Source organism: Macrobrachium nipponense, chromosome 33 (assembly GCF_015104395.2).
Source record: "Macrobrachium nipponense isolate FS-2020 chromosome 33, ASM1510439v2, whole genome shotgun sequence".
NCBI lineage: Eukaryota > Metazoa > Arthropoda > Malacostraca > Decapoda > Palaemonidae > Macrobrachium > Macrobrachium nipponense.
In genome coordinates, this window is record NC_087219.1 from 51,506,689 (window position 1) to 51,527,839 (window position 21,151).

Genomic DNA, 21,151 nt, shown 5'->3' on the forward strand with positions numbered 1-21,151 from the left:
AGCATTATATGTTATTTTGATGTATTTTCATGTAAAATATGATATAGATTGAAAAGTTAACCCTTGGAATTCCTCATCATTGAACTATGGTATTAGTAATTTACCTTATAATTATGTCTTTCAGTCAAACCGGACTTGCCCTATATGTCGTGGAGATGCCAGCGAATATCTTAAAGAAAACTCCACTTCGGAATGAAGCAGGTTAAAAAAAAGTGTTTAAAAGGGAAATCTGAATGCTAAAGAAGTTTGAAGATTAATACAACTAAGTTGTGAGTCCCAGCCAATACAGCTCCACTAACTATGTGGATGTTCAGCTCACAACATTTTAGTACACATACTAGAAGTACCAGACAGAGTACTGTCTATTTTTTTTACCCTTATTATTCCTTAGCCCAAGAGGATTTATCTGAAAATTTAGCATCATTAGCCTTGTTTTTGAGAATAAATTGGGATTGCTCTATTTTGGTTTCGTGATACACTACATGAAAATGACTGGTAATGTCGATCAAAAAAGAATCTATGCACACATTTGAAGATGTGACTGCAAATGTCGAATAGGAATTGGCAGGAGTTTATAACCAACGTTATTGCAGGTGTTTGATGGTTATGTGCACATACAAAAGGCAAACATGAAAGTTTTCTCTGTATTTCTCATGGGGCTTATGGTGACAGGAATTGTGCTAATCACATTATTTACGATAACAGAGGAGGCAGAGATTTTGCTTCTTCCTTTTAAAAACAAAGGCAACTACCACTTTCAAATTTCTTAGAGCCTTTACCGAGTGAACTTTCTCAACGCCTGATGTGCATATGCGCAGTGTGTTTTATCTGATTGGTCACAGGACAGCAGTTAACCTTCCCTTGTTGTTCTGTCCAAGGCTTTGTTTGTTTAGAGCTCCCGGTGGAGTTTATGTTGTTAGCTGTCCATTTTCTGTGTTTGCCTTCATGTGATGAGGCTGTGTCTGCAACAATTAGTCCTTTAACCCATGGTGTCTTAGATATTGCCAGGGAGTTGATCTTCTCATTTGTGTTGTGCATGAGGACATAATGGAAAACATTTTCTTAGAAAGACCTATATTGTTGTGCTATGCATTATATTAATAAACTCCTCATTGTGAGGCTTATTTCTTATACTACTGGCAGAGAAAGTAGGATCATGTGTGATAGTGGTCAAAAGCTTAAGCATTTCCATGAAAAAAAAAAAAACAGTTGCAAGCAATTCCATTGTTGTTTGTTATCCATTTTGGCATATGTGGAACACCATCACTCAGTGCATGTTTTATTCAGCATAAGATCTTCAGTATTCCAGTTTGAAGTTTTGAAATCATAGAAATCTGTCTCAAATTATAGCAGGATCATTTTTCAGAGTTACCTAGATAAGGTATAAGCCATTCTTAATGCTGTAGTGTTTTTGCTGAATAGTGGTGATGGATGATTAATTTTACAATATAATGTTATACCAGTACGTCCAGTAGCATAGTAATGACCATTAGGCCTGAAACTCCCAAAACATGTCCACAGATTTTAGTACCTCCCTAAGCATGCTATATTTGTTTAGAAGAAAAATAAAAAAAGGAAAATTATTAGCATATGCAACTTCCCTAATGCTTGGAATCTGTACAGGTTATTATTGAAACACATATGCTCTCATTTTATTTACTAGATCATAAATTCCAAACATGTATGGTGTGATATTAAGTTTTCCTTTCAGTTTTTCATTTACTTATTTATTCATATATTTATTTTTGTCAAGTGGTCTTCACAAGAGAATACTGACTTACGATGATACCTTCTGATGCAGCATGGGACTTGATATGTGAAAGATTCTGCCCAATCAAAAATAGTCAGTGAGGAAAATGTGAGAAGGATCATGAGTGAGGTTCCATGTTGTGGGTTTGGACTGATTTTTTTCATTTTGTTATTGTAATCTGTTCTAGGACTCAAAGCTCAACAGACTTTTCCCCCCATTTCATGACTAAATGTACTCCTTTTTGCTTCGTAGACAAATTTAGCTAATGTAATCCATTTTTTATCAACTATAATATAAGCATTTCTTGAATATTTGCTGTTACCTTCTGTATTCTCTTGAATCATTTTCCTCTTGATGTTAATATTTCTCTCATTAGCCAAGAAAAGGAACTCACAGCCTCAATACCTGAAATCTTGACCTTTGCATTGCTTATACTATATTTGTTTTCACTTAACTCTAGTTTAGGGAGGTTATGTAGTTACATATCCAAGATGTTTCACATCTGAAAAATACATGTTTTGTATAAGAGGTAAAATATTAAGGCAGTCATATTTGTGATAATTCATGTTTAAGCATCCATTTTCTATCACGATTCCACACTCCGTTTCCACGTTCCACTGCCTTCCTTGTATTCACCACAAATGCTTCCACCTCACACAGTGAACAGTGCTGGCTAGATGAGACTCGGTTGTTGATCACTGGGTATTATGTTTATCAAGCATGACTTCTGAGCTGTTGATACCAATGAATAACCGAAGCTAGTATCCACTGCCCAGCTGAGTTTTTGTCTTGTAAATGTTTCACTCTGTCAAGATGTTATACCCAGAATTAATGAACAGCTGTGAAGATTTCTTGGCTGCTCTTGTATTGAAACGTGATGCAATGTTTTAAGCAATGGCTTGGTTATTTTTCATACATTTAAGGGCTGAGAAGTCAGGACGTCCATCTCCAGCATATGTGTAAGTTCACTAAGTGTGTTTTGTACAACCATGTGCCTCATTATTTAGTGTAATTAGCAGCAACTCTCACATGTGGGAATATGAATGGTGCTTGTATCATAACATGCTACTTTAGAGATTGGAAGGATGGGCATTTGTATTGGTTAGTTCCAGAGCAGTAATTTTAAGAAGCATCATGTTTCTAGTATGATTATCATGAGAGGTCATATGTCTGCAGGTTATTGGGGTAAATGGCCAAACTCAGTCAATTTATTTTTTTCCACTCAATTTTGCAATTGGTAATGGCTCTTCAATAAGCCTACAGAATTTCTCTTTCATGTGAGAGGATGCTGCAAGTCTCATTGGTGGTGCCCTTCCTCGCTGTGTTTAGAATCAGTCATTTTTGGGCCAGGTGTAGAGCTTGCTTCCCACTGCATGATGTTCCCTCGGTTAATGGAATTGTCAGGTTTTGAGGTACTTGGAACTTTGTGCAAGAGGTTTTTGGTTGTCACCTGCACCAGTATGCAAAGGAGCAAATACCTGTACTCTCAAGGAGGTTTGTTGGTTTCACAGGTTACCCTGGAAGCAGATACACTTCTTTGAAGTACTGTTTTTGTGTTCTTCAGTTGCAGGTGATCTTATAAAAGTCATGCGCATAGTGACGTATCATGGTAGGAATACTGGGTGAACGTACAGTATATTAGTTATCAGTGTTTTGTGTGATGGTATGCTATGCTGCTTCAGAGAATGTGACCCTTAAGTATTGCTGGAGGGAGAAAGAAGGAAAATGTAAAGAGATTTTGCACATCTGTGGAAGATCTCTTAAAGGTTGGGAGCTCTAGCTTCTGCCCATATCTGAGGAAGATATTTTGGACATGTCCTTCATATCTCATATATTGGCTTGATCTGTAGATGCCTTGAGCTGCTGACTTGTAGTTCTCCCTTTTACTGTCAAGCTAACCTTTTTACATGTATTTCTTAGCACAGCATTCAATGGCTCATTTATCCTGTCATAGCCCTCCTTAGCTAGGTAGAGTTTTTGATTTTTTATGGTGAACTTGGCCAAATACTTCACACTTTTCTCTCCATCTCTTAAGTGATAGAAAGCAATACATTCGTAGATTTTAGCCTTGTGAGATATCTCCATTAGTATAGTCTTTTTGTCATCACTGGAGGGTTTCTGGACATTTTTACTTTCATCCTGTCATTAATGGCTCTCCCTATCTTGCCTAATAGGTGAAATTAGTTGATACTTGGCCTTGTATTCTACCTGTTTTCAAGTATATTACATCTAGTGTACGTATATCTGATTTGCAGGAAATTCTAAATATTGCCATACTATTCTTCTTTTGACATCATTCCATCAGTTGTAATTTAAGATTTTTCCCCATGGGTTTTTTAGGCAGCACCCTATCAGCACCATTTTTCCTATTAGGCATGCATGGGGATGCCAGTGTGTGTATAAAGTATTATGGCTTGATGTTCAAAGCTCACGGTATTCTACTATATATACTACCTCAGCCTTAAACATGCTAAGCACAATATTAGTAAGTTGGACATAGTTCTTGATAATGCCAGAATAATGACCGGGTTTTAAAAGTTTATAAAAAGATTAGTAATCCCATGCAAATCAAGGTTGTCTTAGTCTAAAACATTATGTGGCAGTAAACTCTGTTGTGCAGTTCATTTAGTATCAAAAGTGCTAAAGTTTTACCTGAAAATATGCCATGTCATGTTATAGAGTATTCAACCTACTGAAAAACACCTTCGACAATGTTAGCAGCAACGTCAAAAAGTGAAATGGGACTTAACATGTAATGTATGTGTTCAAGGAATGGCTACAGTCAAAAGACTTTTGATGGGGCTTCATATTTATATAAGACTAACAAAAGCCAGTACACTACTATTCTTTGTTGCTGCTAATAGAGGTGTAGAAGCCGTTGCCAGGAATTGCATTACAGACAGGCAGCAGGGACAGGTATGCGATGATATGTCAGTTTGTGCAAATCTGTCATGAGTCATAAGTGGATTTATTGTAAATTTTGGCTGTTTGGAGCTAATAGGTTGTGCCTAAAGCAATATTTTCACTTTCCTCAATAGTGTCTGTAACAACAGTCCATGGCTTCTGCTGTGCTTGTGTGCTATCTTTGGGTCAATTCCTCAAAGTTGTGGTGTGGTCAGTGTGAAGTGGTGGCATGTGCTGCTGTTTTATCTGATCCTTGTTTCATATATATGTGGTTCTTAGAGTCCTGGAAAGTTTTATAGACTTGGCTTGTTAAGTGTTCCAGTGCATTTGCTTTCATTTGTAGGTAAATATGATGTATATACTATGTATGTATATGTGTGGTGTATTCCATATATATGCATATGTATGTATAAGTGTATTTATGATTTTACTTTTTTGGATGTTGACCTCAGATTGATAGTTGATTTTTGATGTACATAGATTTTTGGTTCAGATAATGATTTTAGTGAAATAATGTTTTGTTAAATGAGTATTGTCAAAAGTAGGTGGGCTCTTTCCATTAGTATTAAACGGCAAGAATGCCGCCACTCACACCAGACCCTGGGCCATATGTTACCTGCCCTAGAACTCCAGTTTACGGGGCCAGAATTCTTTTCAACATATTGGAGAATGGTTTGATTATTAGTAAAGCTGTATGATTCCCTTTTAGTAATGTTGTATGAAAAATTACCAAAAAGTCAGTCAATGTATAGATTTATCTCATATGTCAAAGGAATTCTGGTAGATATTAAATGAATATAAGCCCTGTAAGGAGATTATTTTCAACATATGATGATGATTACACGTTTATATATATTTTTTTAAATGCGAGTCTTTAGTTTTTGTGGTTCTTCTCAGGAAACATTTCATAAGAATTCCTATAGATTTTCAATGAATGGGTTATGAGTTTCAGAGGCAGCGCTTGAAATTGACATATTGGGCGTGGTGACATATGGGCCTTGTCCGCACTAACCTGCCTTGTAGTACAAATGTGCATTTTGTATTTCACCTAAATTCACTTGATTTTTTGAATATGCATATTAAATATATGTGTGTGTGCGTATATTACGTGTGTATGTATGTTTGTATGTATGCATGTAGTGTATATACACAATGGTACATGTAGGTTGATGGTGTATTTGCAGAAGTTATATATACATATGTATGTATGTGTGTGACTCAGTGTATACAGGTATATACTATAGCAATAAACCCACAATTTAAAAAAACATTATTGCTGGACTTACACTGAAATTGGGGTTTTTTGCTCTAGTATATAATAAAGGTGTATGTATGTATGTGTGTGTATAATATTTATGTGCATATAAATACTTTAGCAACAGACTATTTTTGTGCAAACTGATCATTAAAATTAATTCTAGGTGAGATTTGAACCTTTGACCTTTTGATGATGTGTACTACTCCATTGACTAGTGAGAACAAGAAAAAATTGGTCTTGAATTTCATATCATGGCACAGCATACATACCCTTGATTCCTGGTGTGTAGCATTGTGAGTGGATATGTACAAATTCCACCATCAGTCTCTGCAAGTGAACTGGTGGTTTAATAGGTTAGAGCCTTTCCCATGTAATGCAAAGGTTGTAAGTTGTTTTAATCTAATCCCAGGCAAAATTTATATTAAGTTGCCTTGTGTTTTATGTGTTTATTGTGCTTGGTTACCTCACAGCATATTTGTACAATACCAGGTATATGTCACACATTTACACACATTGCTACATTCCAGTATTAAAGGAGTATATAGTGCCATGGTTGTGATATGAATTATGCTATCTCTGTCTGATTCTGAGCTGTGGTGTGTGCATGTTAAAAGTGTGGGTTCAAGTCTTGCTCAAGGAAAAGTATTGGGTACACATTTCATTGGTGTAAGTCTCTTTACTATTGATGTATTTATAGTGCTGAAGCAGCAAAACCCAGTTATGTTGTGGTTTAGTTGCTGTTGGTGAATTAAACTTCTCTATATGCATGGTAACCCATTACTCAGTCTGTTGTTGAATTTACAGTAAAGTGAGAGTTTGTTGCTACAGTTTTTATATTTATGTATGTATTATAGTAATACACACAAAGTATATATATATATATATACCATATATATATATATATATATAATATATATATATATATATATATATATATATATATATATATTTTTCTTGATAACACAGCTGTACTTGAGAATGTTTGTTGGGTTGCATTATGTAATGCATACATAAATTGATAGTAAATAATTACTTTAATATTGCTACTATCACAACAGTGTATGAATACTTCATTAGTAATATTCCCTTATCATTCACAGACTAAAGAATTGCTTTTGACATCAGTACATAGCTTTTTACCAAGTTAGCTAGGTACCACGAAAGAACTAATATACTTGTAAGTCATATTTTTTATGCGTATTTAGTATTTTGACATTTGTTTAAAATGGGCACCCTGTTGTGCTGTTCTTAATCCACTATATTTTTTTTTAAACCAAATTTCATTATATCATTTTGAGCAATAATATTTCACAAAAGTATCTGTTCATTATGATAAAAGTGAGATGATTTCTTAATTTTATATATTGTCTGGCTTGTAAGGGACCCGTTACATACCATAAAATGGTAGTATTTAAATTCCAGAAGATGCCTATAACCATATTATTAGGAGTAAATTTTTTGATGACAAAATGGAGTAGCATGGTGAACAGAATACAATACACTGTTGCAGTAACAGAAGTGTTAAAGTAAGTGCTAGTTGCTTACGGTACATGCAGATATACATGATGGAATACATACACACATACATTTAGGAGCAAGTAATTGATTGGGGTGTTACCCCTCTCCATTGCTTCGGTATGTATGAACTGCATTTTATAGCCAAGAACGTTCTATATTTCCTTTGTAATGGAGCATGCAGGGATTCCTTTATGTTCATGTTACCCACAGGAAAAAACTAATGTTTTACTCAGACTGCAGAAGTTGCTAATGCGTAATGTACCTGTGTGTACATTTTACTGATTTTGTTAAATAAGTTTTCCAGTTTATAGTGTTTTTAAACCTATTGCCAATAAAAGTATCCTTTGCCACCAGACTGACTTTGTTATACTAAGCTCTTTTGATGTTTGTCACAACCCTGTGTGCTCCTCTGTTATCTATGCTTGTGATTCATTTACACTACTCATCTCATAATGCATATTTAGCAGCTATAACCTCCCTTCTGTATGCTTTTCAGGACATATTCCTTAGAGATATATAAAAGTTCTGAAGGTATACTGAAGGAGTAGTTGCAGATATGACCTTGGACAGATGTGTAGAATCCTTGCGTATTGTCTTCAGCATTTACGCTTAGATTGGTTGTAGTAATCTGAGAGTCAACCTTTTTGAAATATTCTTGGTTGGACTTGAAGTATTGCGCTTGCATTTTTTTTACCTGTTGGTTTGTGATATTTTTCCAGCGATTTTTACTGTGATGTGATGAGTGACTTTGCCATTATATTTGTAAATGTGGGCGAACTTGGCCATGTTATTCTCTCATTGATGCTTTTGCTTCAAGCCAAATGATAAAGGCTTCCAGGATAAACAATATCCTCCTTGTAAATGCAACACTTAATGATTATGAAAGCTGTAGTTCAGGTGCCTCCTTTCTTCCCAACCTACCTGCTTTTACTGCAGTTTAACCTTCAAATTATCAGCATGATGTTTGTTGCAGGATTACTAATGATCTCGTAGGCTCCCATTCCCTTGTAGTTAGTAGACATTCCAAGGCATTCCAGGCTTAACTCACATGGCATTCCAAGCTTACAACGTGACCCTCTTGGCTCAGATAGTATTCAAAATGACAAAAACATATGATAGGATTGTTAAGGAAATCTGGATCTCTTGAAGCTGGGGAATTATCATTATTATTATTATTGTCATCATCTTTATTATCATTTATTATTGTTATTATTACTTTATTTTTTTATATCTTACATGTCTTGCTAAAAAGATAGACAGGTATATCAATGTAATGCTGGTTATTGCTTATACACATAACACAATCCAAGTCTACTTTTGTAAAACAGGTTTGCTTCCCCTAATGTATATGGCCACTTTTGCTCACATAATATTATGCTTCTCATTCGTAGATTTCAATATTTTGAAAGCTTGATAAGTGTCATTGCTTTAATAATCACTTCAGGTGTCCCCCAACTATATTTCCTCACTGTAACACCTTTGAAAGTTTGTTATATGTATGTTCCTATAGCATTACTGTTCTGATTTTTCTCTTACCCAATAGAGACCAAAGACATGAATAATTGATGGATATTTACATGTCATGTAATTTTGTCATATGACAAAGGTTACCTGCTGCCATTTCTTGCTAATAGGTATTCCCTCTCCATTTTATCATCCTGATCAGGTATCAAATGTATCAGTACGGTGTAGGCAAGATAATAGTTTAATGCTAGTACCAATTAAACACTAACGCCTCATGTCTGTGAACCAAGTTTGTGCAGTTGTGAATGTCTACCAATGTGGTTTTTATCTTATGGCTAATAAAGGCAAAAAAAAAAGATGATGAAGTTTCATTTCCTCTCCATTACAGTGTTTTGTTTTCAGTGACTTTAAATTGTGATGGTTGTGTTGACTTACATTTAGTGTTGTATGGTTTTTTATAACTGATATTAATATAAAAACCTTCTGTAACAGTTGCAGCCCATTTTGTTTTGCAGAATGCATGCTTGAGTCTTACAGAGAATCACACTTTTGAATCAGAAGTTCTGAGGCTGTCCATGATGAGATTTGGATACTACTCTTGTTGGGCCAAAGGAAAGAGGGCTAGTCATCTGAGAATTTACTGAAGCCTGAAATGTCCACAGACCAAAGGAGGGGAGAGCTTAGACATCTAGGCTGCCCCAATTCTGGAAGATGACGTCCACAACCGAAGACACCGGGTCAGCAGAGAACGTTATATGTACATTGCATTCAATGGAGTGGCAAACATATATAGCAAAGGTGTATCACAAACCTGGCAAAATGCTTTGCACATTTTTAAATGGAAGGACCATTCCAAAGGAATGACCTGATGTACCCTGCTTAGCTCGACTGTCAAGACGTTGCAAATTCACTAAATGAACCATGTTTTTTTTGCCCAACAGGCGGTGATTGACAACTGTCCACTTTGATTTCTTGGGTAAGTTGTGGTGGTTGTGTTGTCAGCCATGATCCCGACACCATAAACTGATAAGATGGTAGCAAATCCCTTGGAGCACCTGTCCTCATTTGACCAAACCCCCTTCGGAGCGCCTCAGCAGTGTGGTTGGTATGGTATTAGCGTCCCACCTTGGTGGTCGCGGGTTCGATTCTCGACCATTCCATTGAGGAGTGAGAGATGTGTTTTTCTGGTGATAGAAGTTCACTCTCGATGTGGTTCGGAAGTCACGTAAAGCTGTTGGTCCCGTTGCTGAATAACCATACTGGTTCCATGCAACGTAAAAGCACCATACAAACAAACAAACCCCCTTGGCCATATGATTCATGAAATGTGTACCATAGCCATCTTTTGAAGCATCTGAAAACAACAACATTTGGGATCAGGTGGTACTAACAAGACTCCCTTAATCAGATTCTGTTGGTATTGCTACCACCCAAAGTTGCAAATAATGACCTTTGTGGTTGGGATCCAGATGCACAGCAACAGTTCGGTGCTCTTTCAGCACAGTAAAACTACTCGTACAGCTGAAGAGAGCAAATGCAGAGTTGACTGCAAGGAATGCCACTAGAGGGTAATCTAATTTTGTGATTTTCGATACGTATCCCCAAGGTACTACATGTGCAGGGAAGGGCCAGTTCTGATTTTTCCAAGTTGATCTGCAGACCTGCAGACCCAGACAACAAACCTGGTAGCCATGGCTGTTTGAGTTTTGGTAGGACTTGAGGGTCTGTACACAAACATAAGAAACTTCCTGGAAAGTCAGTGAATCAGAATATGGAAGTACTATGTAACTTTCATATCTGTGAACTAATCTTCAGATAGACTCCGCCTTCATTATGAGGGAGATGTACTCTCAAGAGAACCTCAAGAAGCAATCCCAAATTCTTTTGGTGACTCCAATCAGAGACTGTCATATTGTTGGGAACTTGCATCTTCAATTAACTACATGGCAAGATTCTAATGTGATCAGTCAAGACAATGAGACAGGTCCCATATCCAGGAAGTGAAAGTAACCCCCCCACACAAAACCTTTAGACCCATGATTCCGTGCCATGGCATCCCAAACGCTTCAACAGCCCTGAAGGTAAGCCCCAACTGTGGGAGAGGAGACCAGAGAGGGCAACCAAACTTTGTCGTCTATGACCACTTCTACCTAGAAACTTATACCAAAGTTTGACATTGGAAAATTTGTGATGTTGAGTGAAGGGGATTGTTTGAATGCAAGGTGATATCTGCCAGGAGGCAGACAAGGCACATGGCTGAAGCAACCAAGTTAATATCATTGGCTGTAGTGACGATGGAGGTAAACATCTCCCCCAGTTTGCAAACTAATTTCTATGGGAGAGATAAGGAACCACGGGGTCAATCACACACAGGGTAACAGTTCTGTTGAAGAAAGCGAGCTATAGGAGTCTTGGAAGGCTACGTCATTTTGTAACAGAACTTAGAGCTTTTGATAATTTGTAGCTTGTAAAGAGTAACCATAAGTGTGGTTAAATTTCTGAAGGCACTATTCTGGCAGAGGAAGGTGACCAGACCAATCACAGGACAGTCATAACCCCAGCTGGAACCACAACCTTTTATATTTAGTAATATATATATTTTTTTAGAGTCCAAAGACTTAGCCAGGAGGAGCTGTAATATACAAACCTAGCACTCCATTATTGTTCCAGATGGTAACTGAGCCACTGTGCAGAAGCCAAGAGTGTCAGCTGATAAAAATGCTGTACTACTTCTGAGTACTTTTATGAGGATGGGCATCACATGAACAGCATGGGCACGACTATTCAGAAGAGAGATATGTGTAAACAAAGTCCTGAGCTGCAAGCACGTGAGAGCAGCCAAGCACTTAAGTTACACATGTGTAGCCACGTACATGGAAACAGGCTGAGTATACTTGACTGGTTAAGAATGCAGATAGCAGGGAAAAAAGGGCACTTGATTCAAAGTGAAAATTTTATGTATATTTTATATATAAATATTTATCTTTTCATCATAGGATATGTCTCATAGATTGGTGATGGGAAGAAAAGGAAGTTTGGTAGCCTAGGCTAGACATCCAATGCCCAGAAACTTAGTAATTTGTTAAGGTAAAATATCATTACAACCTTCTTCCTAGTACAACTTAATTTCGAAAATACAAGAATAAGTTGATTTTACAGAAGAGCTCTGCACGGAAACATCGTTTATTAGGTAGTACATTATCTGACTGAACTACAGAAAAAGGTTGTATGTAATGCATTACAAATGAGATAATTTGGGAAATTGGCGGCTTTTATTTTTGGGGGGCCCCCCTGGTACTAAACATGGTGTTACACAGAGCCTTTCTATAGAACTACCAAGAATAATTTAACTAAGTAAAAGTTATTGAGTCGCCATGCCCGGGGGAAAAAATCTATAAGGTACTTTATGGTAGCTATACCACTAAAAGAAAGATAAGATTTCAGTCCCTTCATTAATCGTTGTCAGGGTATGAATGTGAAAAAAATTAGTACAATTTAGGCTCATTACGAACAAGGAGCAGTTCATCTGATGACACCGTATATCGAAAACTAAAGTGTCTTATCAATACGGTTAGGTTCCAAAGACCAGGTTTTAAACATTGGAATCAACCTCAATTTAACTTAACGTCTACGGCTGTTTAAGAGTTTGGTTTATACAACTATACTACATTTCTTTAATCCCATATGAAGTGGAATTTTTAAAATAACATTTCGCACAATACACAGGTCAGTACAAAAATTTTCCTGTCATATTTGTGATAGTAAGCCATACGATTCAAGCCTAGGAGACCGAAAACTCTCCCGCTTGATATCGGTTTCATTATGATTCATATCATGGGCGTCCGCAGAAAAAAATGCAGAGTGAGTTGGGGTAGCAGTGATAAGGAGATTGCTGTGGGGGAGGGAAGTGTTTAGATGGAAAATGGTGGCGCCTCGACTACATCTGTGAAGAATTTTGATTTTTTTCCGGAATTACGGCGAAAAAATTATTTTCTAGTTATATGTTTTACAAATCGCAAGAGTGACAAGACTGACAGAGCACATGTTAGATTTCCTAAAGAAAAAAAAATTATATATATATATATATATATATATATATATATATATATATATATATATATATATATATACTGTATATATATGATTAGGACCAGACCACCGAGACCTCGGTGGTCTTGCCCAGAGTCACGAGAAACCGGGAGAAATTGGGATATTTTGTTTACAACCTGCTCGGGAAATTTGGTGTGAAAGTTATTATGTTGTAGGTCAATTTTTGTAATTTTTTGCATTTCTTATGTATTATTGGGAGTTATTATCGTAGGGTATACTGCCTTAGAACATAGGTACCAGGTGTTTGGATGATCGGCATTGTGGGGCATATATGTACTCATTCTTCATTTTCCATGTAATTTTTTTACTCATCTTATATTTTCCTTGGAATTTTTTTTTTTCAGAAATTCAAGAGGGGCCAAATGCTCCCTCCTTGCCCCCGCTGTGGACGCCCAGCCCATGGATTCATATATATATATATATATATCTATATATATATATATATATATATATATATATATATATATATTTATATATATATAAATATATATATAGATATATATATATATATATATATATATATATAATTTATAAAGAAGTGTGTGTGTGCGTGTGGTGACATTTAAATTCTTAAAATCTGTCAATAATTTTCATTTTCATGAGTTTGTTGACATTACAAATCCAGTTGGTGGTGGCCGCTGAGAGAATGTATCGTGTCAGAGTAAATTTTTTGTCATTTTCTCTTAAAGCTTTCCATGTGTGAGACAGAAGATGCCCAGGAATGGTTTCCATTATATGCGGTTTAGAGCTTGGATGCCTTGTAGGTCTAGAGTGACTTATAGAATCAACCAAGGTCTGAAGAACCAACTAAAATTAAAAGATTATAACGACTTCAGCTAATATGCGAATTTTATGGTTTTTGAACATAACGAGTGAAATCCTAAACTTTTAAGCAGAATCTGTCCGTAAGAAAGTAACGGGAGGTAGAGAGTGGAAGAGGTTAACTATACGACACACAGGAAGCGCAATTAAAAAGATTCATATACCCTTCCCACTCTAATACACGTTTTGTGTATAGTGTGCTTGCATGTCTGTTTCATCCTTTTATTGGTAGCGTTCATATACCGATCATCTTTATAAATCTCTTGAAATAGAACCGTTTTGGCGACCGTAATATAGTAATTTCTTTTCACGTATGGGCCTAGCGTTTTACATCTTCAAGTTCTCAACAGTACGACTTCTCACCTTCATATTATTATATACTCTTATATAGCGTATCTATCTATATATCTATATACATGTATACAATGCTTTACACGCTTTCAACCATCTCTCCATTTAGCACTGCACTAACCATGAGTTAGTGACAATTCATGCAAAGAACTTGGCTTCACCGACGTTCGCTCTAAGAAAGCAACCTTGCACCAACCAACCACTCCACGCGAGATCTTGCCCCGTCCTCCGAGACCAAAGTCGTTTCTCAGCTGTAGAAAATGCGTTATCTGCAACTGTTGAGAGCTATGCACAATGCATTCTCGCTCACATTTAATATATCACGAGTAAATTACCTTCACGTTAAGTTGGGTTTCAACTTTTCCGTGCAAAGAAAATAATTCTCATCGCGCATCGCATGTGTTTTACTTCAGAGCGCAGTTTTTTCTTTCTTTCTTTTTTGCATTATGGTTCAATAACTTTTTGGTGGATAGAGTATATAATATATTAAAAAAATCGGGATGGAAGTAAAATCCTCAGAGGAGATTTCTGGTATAGGCCTTCCTTCCGAGCGTTTGAAGATCAATGTCCTATCAATTTTGCTAATGTAAAATTTCCATTAAGTTTAATTTACATTCTTCCCTCTCGGTTTTGGTCATTTAATTTTTAATGGGTACTGTGGTCTTTCCTCAATTAACCGCATTTTTAACGAATGAAATCGATTTAGATGTTTATTGAAAACGAGGTTAGTCGTCTGACAACCCAAGCGCGAATTGAACTTTTCTTGAGAAAACCAGGAATAATTTTCCGACCAAGAATGAATTGTCATCTGGATCAAGGTATTAAATAGCTGTGTCGTGCTTTCTGGTTATGGAAAGTCTCCTTCTGACAAGGTTGCTGAGGTCGAGTGGTTCAGCTCATTTCCAAGATACTGAAGCGTTATCTCTTTCCACGTGTCATTTATTTTGACTATGGATAAATGGACATTAACAGCCTCGTTGCACATTTGAAGTCTAGCAGTGGCGTACCTACTGTTGGCATTACTTAAGGTTCTTAGCAGAGTCCCTTCGGCATCTAGCTGCAACCCCTTTCATTTCTTTTGCTCTACCTTTCTTCATATTCTCTTTCTTCCATCTTTCTTTCCACCCTCTCCTAACAATTTTTGTGTAGTGCATTTGCGAGACTTCTGCTGAGTGACCTCATCGGTCCCAGCGCTTGGCCTAAATTCTATGTTCTTCATAGGCTGTGGAATTTTTTTCCTTGATTGTTTGATGTCGCCTTGCTTGTTTCATCAGGCAGTTTTATTACTTTTATTTCCTTTGTTCTCCCCTCAGGCCAAAGAAATGCACTATGACCATTAAAGGACCACGTTATCAAGCGGCCATGACACTCACCCTATAAGCAAGAGTGCCAGGGTTCACTCCAGGGGCGAGGAGGAGCACTTCAAACTCATTCAGTTTATTGCCATATATATATCTATTATATATATATAATATATACCTATATATATATATATATATATATATACTGTATATATTATATATGTATATCTATATATATATCTATATATATCATAGTTATATGTATATATATATATATGTATAACTGAATCACGAAAGTTAGGAACGTGAAAAATCCACAAATAAAGATATATGCCACAAAGGAAAATAAACAAAGGAGTATCTGCGAGACCTTTCGACGTTATACGAATCTTCTTGTATTGTCTTTTTCCTCATGTATGTCAGTTTTCTGCTTAGTATAGGACGTTTAACGTCGAAAAAGCCTTCGTTTATTTTCATTCGTGGCATATATCTTTATATATATATATATATTATATATAATATATATATATACATACATACATACATACATACATACATATATATATAGCCTCTGTTGACCTTAAGCAGTGAATTTTGTATCCGGCGGGGAATATGGCGCGTTCTACATCTGTGTTTAATTCATCAAAATTGATCCAATTGCGTTTTTAACTACTTGTTTATTTACACTGGGTGTTTCTTCAACTAAATCTTCCATAGACATTCTATTTTTTTTTTTTCTCTCTCTGATGTTATTATGTTTTGAAAGAAACTGCCTTATCCACTTGAAATTCAAGTAGGGTACAAGTCAGTTATCGCTCGCTCTCTCTCTCTCTCTCTCTCTTACACACACACACACACACACACACACACACACAAAAATTAATATATATATATATTATATATATAGATATATATATCTTATATATATACATATATATGGCCAAGTGTTTCCATCGTTTATCAATCACAGTGACCTCTTAAGTTCTTCATTTCTTCACACTTTTTGGATACTCTTGTCACTACAAATCACACACACACACACACACACACACACACACACACATATATATTTATATATATATATATATATATCTATATATAGATATATATATATATATGTGTGTGTGTGTGTGTGTGTGTGTGTGTGTGTGTGTGTGTGTGTGTGTGTGTGTGTGTGTAGCTGTATGTAAAGTTGATTTTCTTTCTAGACATAACTTCCATATTCCATTGAATCTCCGCTATACAGAGCCAGTCAGGTATACTACACCAAAATTTTAACCTTCCTCTTATCACTTGAAAGAGAAACTAGAGAACAGTTAGGAACTGCTGAAGCAGTTCCTAAAAACTCCACACTCATATTCGTTACGAACATTTATTCATGGGGAAAAATCCAACAGAAATTCCGCTAGTCTTCGGTTGAATGATTTTCAGCCTCATGACCTGGCTGGTGCACCAAAGTCAACGTGATATACAAACAGTAACGAAAGCAACCCAGCCATTGGTGTTTCATTGACAGGCGCGTACAAATGCTTTTGATTTCCTGTTCTTGAAGGGTAGACGTTCTGGTCCTATCGCGTGACCAATTTCCAAGTTCTTTTACCAAAGCTGTCAAGGCTCGTGACTGTTTGAGTGCAAAGAAAAGCGAGATTAATGACAAGTTAGAGTTCCAGTAACACGAGGAACAACCAGGTAACACCAAACGCTTCATGGGAAAAACGAACTATCCGATAAAAATGGCAAAGAGGCGAATCGCTAACATGGAGGCTACGGAAACCCGGGATACGCTTGAGCTTAGATCACGGTACAGAGAGCATCTCTGGACCTTGGTGATATATAGTATCGCATTACGAAATGCTTGACAGTTATCGCAGTTACACGCTGGCTACTACTAAAAGGGAAAGCGAACGACGACCACGATTCAGTCCGTTGCGGAATCGCTCTACGAAAACACCTGCGCGTTCATTTCCTGCTCCTCGCGAGGGAAGCTCTTCTTCCTCCCTCGATTAGCCCCTCACCCCGGCGACGTCTGGTCTGTCTGTCTCCATCCCGAGGACCTGAGTGTTCCTGAGTGAATGACTATTATTCCTTCAGTCGTTGTTTAGCTCTTTCCCGGGAGCGTCGGCACCATCCACGCCTCCCTCAGAAAGGCAAGTCAGGTTGCGTGATCCGAGAAGTACATTTTGTGTCAGAATTGATTTTGTGTGGTTAAATGTCAGTGAGCGTTTTACAACAAAAATCAAGACCTGGCCATTTCAGTTGATACCGTGATTGTACAGGTATGTATATACCTGTGCATGTACAGTATAATTACATCCTCATACACTTTTTTTTTCGGCTGAAAGCAGAGATGAGGTGATCATTTTTTATATTTTTTTATATTTACAAAGTAGCCACAAACATAAAATATACCAATTATCTTTACAACAGAAAAATCAGAATACGGTTTATTATCTGTCATGTCGATGAGGTTTTTGGGGTCATTTGACAAATGTTTGATTTCATGAGAAGACTGACAGTAGTGGAAATGCATAAACAGCCCGAAAGTAAAGGGAACAAAAGAGAAAGGAGGAGAAAAAGGGAGGAAAACGTAAACGGGAAGGATTATAAAGAAAGGGTAGGATGAAAAAGAGGGAGGGAGAAGGAAATCAAGAAGGAGAGGAGGAAAAAGGAGGAGAAAGATCCTCAATGGCGTGGTTGGTATGGTGTTGGCGTCCCACCTCGGTGGCCGCGGGTTCGATTCTCGGCCATTCCATTGAGGAGCGAGAGATGTGTGTTTCTGGTGATAGAAGTTGAAGTTCACTCTCGACGTGGTACGTAAGTCACGTCAAGCCGTTGGTCCCGTTGCTGAATAACCACTGGTTCCATGCAACGTAAAAGCACCACACAAACAAACAAAAAGAGGAGAAAGGGGGCGGCGGAAAGAAGAGGAAGAGAAAGGCGCAGTGAGGAGAGCGGGATATATAATGAACACGATTCGTGTCCAGCCATCCTTTCACAGGAATCTTATCGGTTCGCAACTTAACGGCGGATCTTTTGCTGAACGTCACAATTTTCGTGGTTTGGGCAAAGATTTTCGTCATCGCTATAGCCCTGCCGGCAAAATATTATAAATTTGAATGATAAATCATGAGTGAAATCTGAAAATAGCGCTGAATCGCAGTGATAACCTGACACACTCGTGCGTTCAGGGGGCCACCAGATACAGGTGAATTAAACACCTTTGCTGGTCATCACAACAGATTATAAATGACAAAATCATTTTAGCAAACGTTATTGTCAAGCATATGTCAGAAATTAGGTATAGCGCTTTCAGGTGAAAGGTAGATCTACAGCACTATTCTGCGGCTGCCTAGACTATGGCAGTTGCGGTTTTCTATGCAGTTTTATCTCCTGAACAAGAATTTTAAGTAATATTTGTTCGGACGACTGTAATTTACCCCTGGAGGCCAGTACTAAACACGCCGAAATACATTGGACACCCTAATCCCTAGTGGGTGCCGTATCCGCGGTTACGTTCCTTGCAGTCCGTGCGAACTATATATTCTGTAGAATTACCGAAAGTTAAAACGAAGCAGTACAACCGATGAGCAAACGACAGCAGTTTCATTGTAAAAAACAAACAATAGTGAGGGCTGGAAAATTGTGTACAATACGTGTGCGATAATTATTAACGTTATCACTCACCAATCAGCTGCAGGTAAACTGAGCTGAGCTGATATTGCTCAAGCTTGGGCCATTTGATGCTAGTTCAATAGTCCGTACTACCAAGGCCTCCTGTTACGTTGGATAATAACCAGTGGTGTCTTTTCCCTAACACCTTAGGTTATGGTTCTTGCTACTGTTGTATTTATTCAAATCTTTATAACGAATCCTTCATTTTATGTTCTTTTTCCGAGAAAGTTTGTCCATGATATCAATGCACTTTCGTAAGAAGGTGTTCACAGTATTCTTTGATTTGTAAAAATTACAAGTTAACGGCAATTTGCCCGTGTGTCACTTGATTGTACGTCCACTGTGAATAATAAAACTAAAATTAATAGAAGTGGGATGGAAAAAGTATTGCGTTACTGGGTAAAATTTTTTTAACTAATACGGAAATAACAGGTACGACAGAAAGGACAACATTTAATAACAAATAAGCTAACCTTGCAAGATCTCCAGAACCTGGTCACAAAAGCAGCTTCTGGGTTTTCCATGCTGTTTATTTACATCGCATGTTTGGTTTTTTTTTTTTTTTTTAATTCCTTTGCCCTCGTTGCTTCTGCAATGCAGGTGTCCTCGCACTCGGAATGGAAGGTGATTCTGTTTTCTCTTAGTTGGACTCGACATCTTTGTTCGTATCAAGAAATGGAGATAATCAGGGACATCCAACATGAAGGGGCTTTGATCAAAGTTATGATAAAGGCAGGTGTTGATGGGGTCATTTGGAAACAATCATTGTGGGGTCAGTGGGTCATCACAGTATGCTTGTGGACATAAAAGTGTAACGAGAAATAATAATAGTAATAAAAAAAAATACGGGGTAGTATGATGAACTGTGAGGTTTAATGAAAGGAAAAATTGTTGAACTGCTCTCAAAGTACAAAAGAGGAAGGTGAGCAAGTCAAGGAGAATGTAAGAAAGGAAAACAGTGACAACTGGTCGAATGTTGTTGGTGAATGTGAGCACTTAAGCCGAATGGAAAAAGAGGAGTTGTACTGGAGGGAAGTGAAAGCAAAGGGAGGACTGAAAATTAACAATAATTAGATATCAGAATAAATCATGCAAATGGAGTGATGCTGTCTGAAAAGAATGGGATCGTGTCATCAGTGATGAATATTTTTAAGTTGCTGAATGTAGTTGACGGAAACTAGGCAGAGCTGAATGTTGCACGAGTGTTGTAAAAGTGACAGTTGAGGAGGTTAAAAAAAAAAGTCTGTTAAAAAGGCAAAGATTTAAAAAATGCCGAGTTGATGAGATTACGAGCAAGACGGCTGATCATGGAAAGTGACTACATCTAGGTAAGGAGTAGATTAAAGGAATGTCAACCATTCCATTGTACAAGAAGAAAGGTGAAAGAGGAGCTTGCATGAATTAGCGGACAATCACATTAAGTATATCTGGCAAGGAGTTTGGCAGAGTTATCATTGAGAAAGTATAAGAAATGGAAAAGCACTGACAGGAAAGAGCAGTTTCATATTCTGAATAATAATAATAATAATAATAATAATAATATAATAATAATAATAATAAACACTCCTACAACGAACAGAGGAAATTGAGAAGCTTAACTGGTTGCGTAGTTGCAATTATAGTGACTATGAAGGTATAACATTTTACATAGAATGCTCAACTGCATCGTAATTCAACCCCACTCTAAACTTCGTGAGGAGATTAGAAAAGTGCATCTAACTGTTAGTCCTTTACTTAATAATTAATCCATGGAATACTCTGACAAATCCTCACTGAACTATTCGTTATTATGGTTTCACTTTTTAAAGGAGACCAAGCAGATAGTAATGGCTACTTCGACTGAGGCTGTTGCGCTTTCCTTTCTCAACTGTCGTCCGAGTCTGTTCTCGTTAAGGTTAGTGACCGAACGACAACGTAAGGCGTTTTTTTTAACCTCAATTCTAGCGCCTCCTAAATCATCACCGTTTGTATTTTGATGTCAGTTACGAAAATATTTGAAAA

At 37.1% G+C, this 21,151-nt stretch overlaps 1 protein-coding gene across 4 annotated transcripts in view; it reads left to right on the forward strand.

Annotated features, from left to right (window-relative positions):
* Nucleotides 1–6,375, forward strand: part of LOC135203179 (RING finger protein 44-like) — a 236,892-nt gene extending 230,517 nt beyond the window's left edge. For all 4 annotated transcript variants that reach the window (XR_010311880.1, XM_064232885.1, XM_064232890.1 and 1 more), the window contains one exon: nt 125–6,375. Coding sequence is in view for 2 of the 4 variants with exons in the window: in XM_064232890.1 (XP_064088960.1) it covers nt 125–206 (82 nt within the window). In the remaining 2 variants the exon portion in view is untranslated. The remainder of the gene's footprint in view (nt 1–124) is intronic.
* Nucleotides 6,376–21,151: the final 14,776 nt, after the last annotated feature.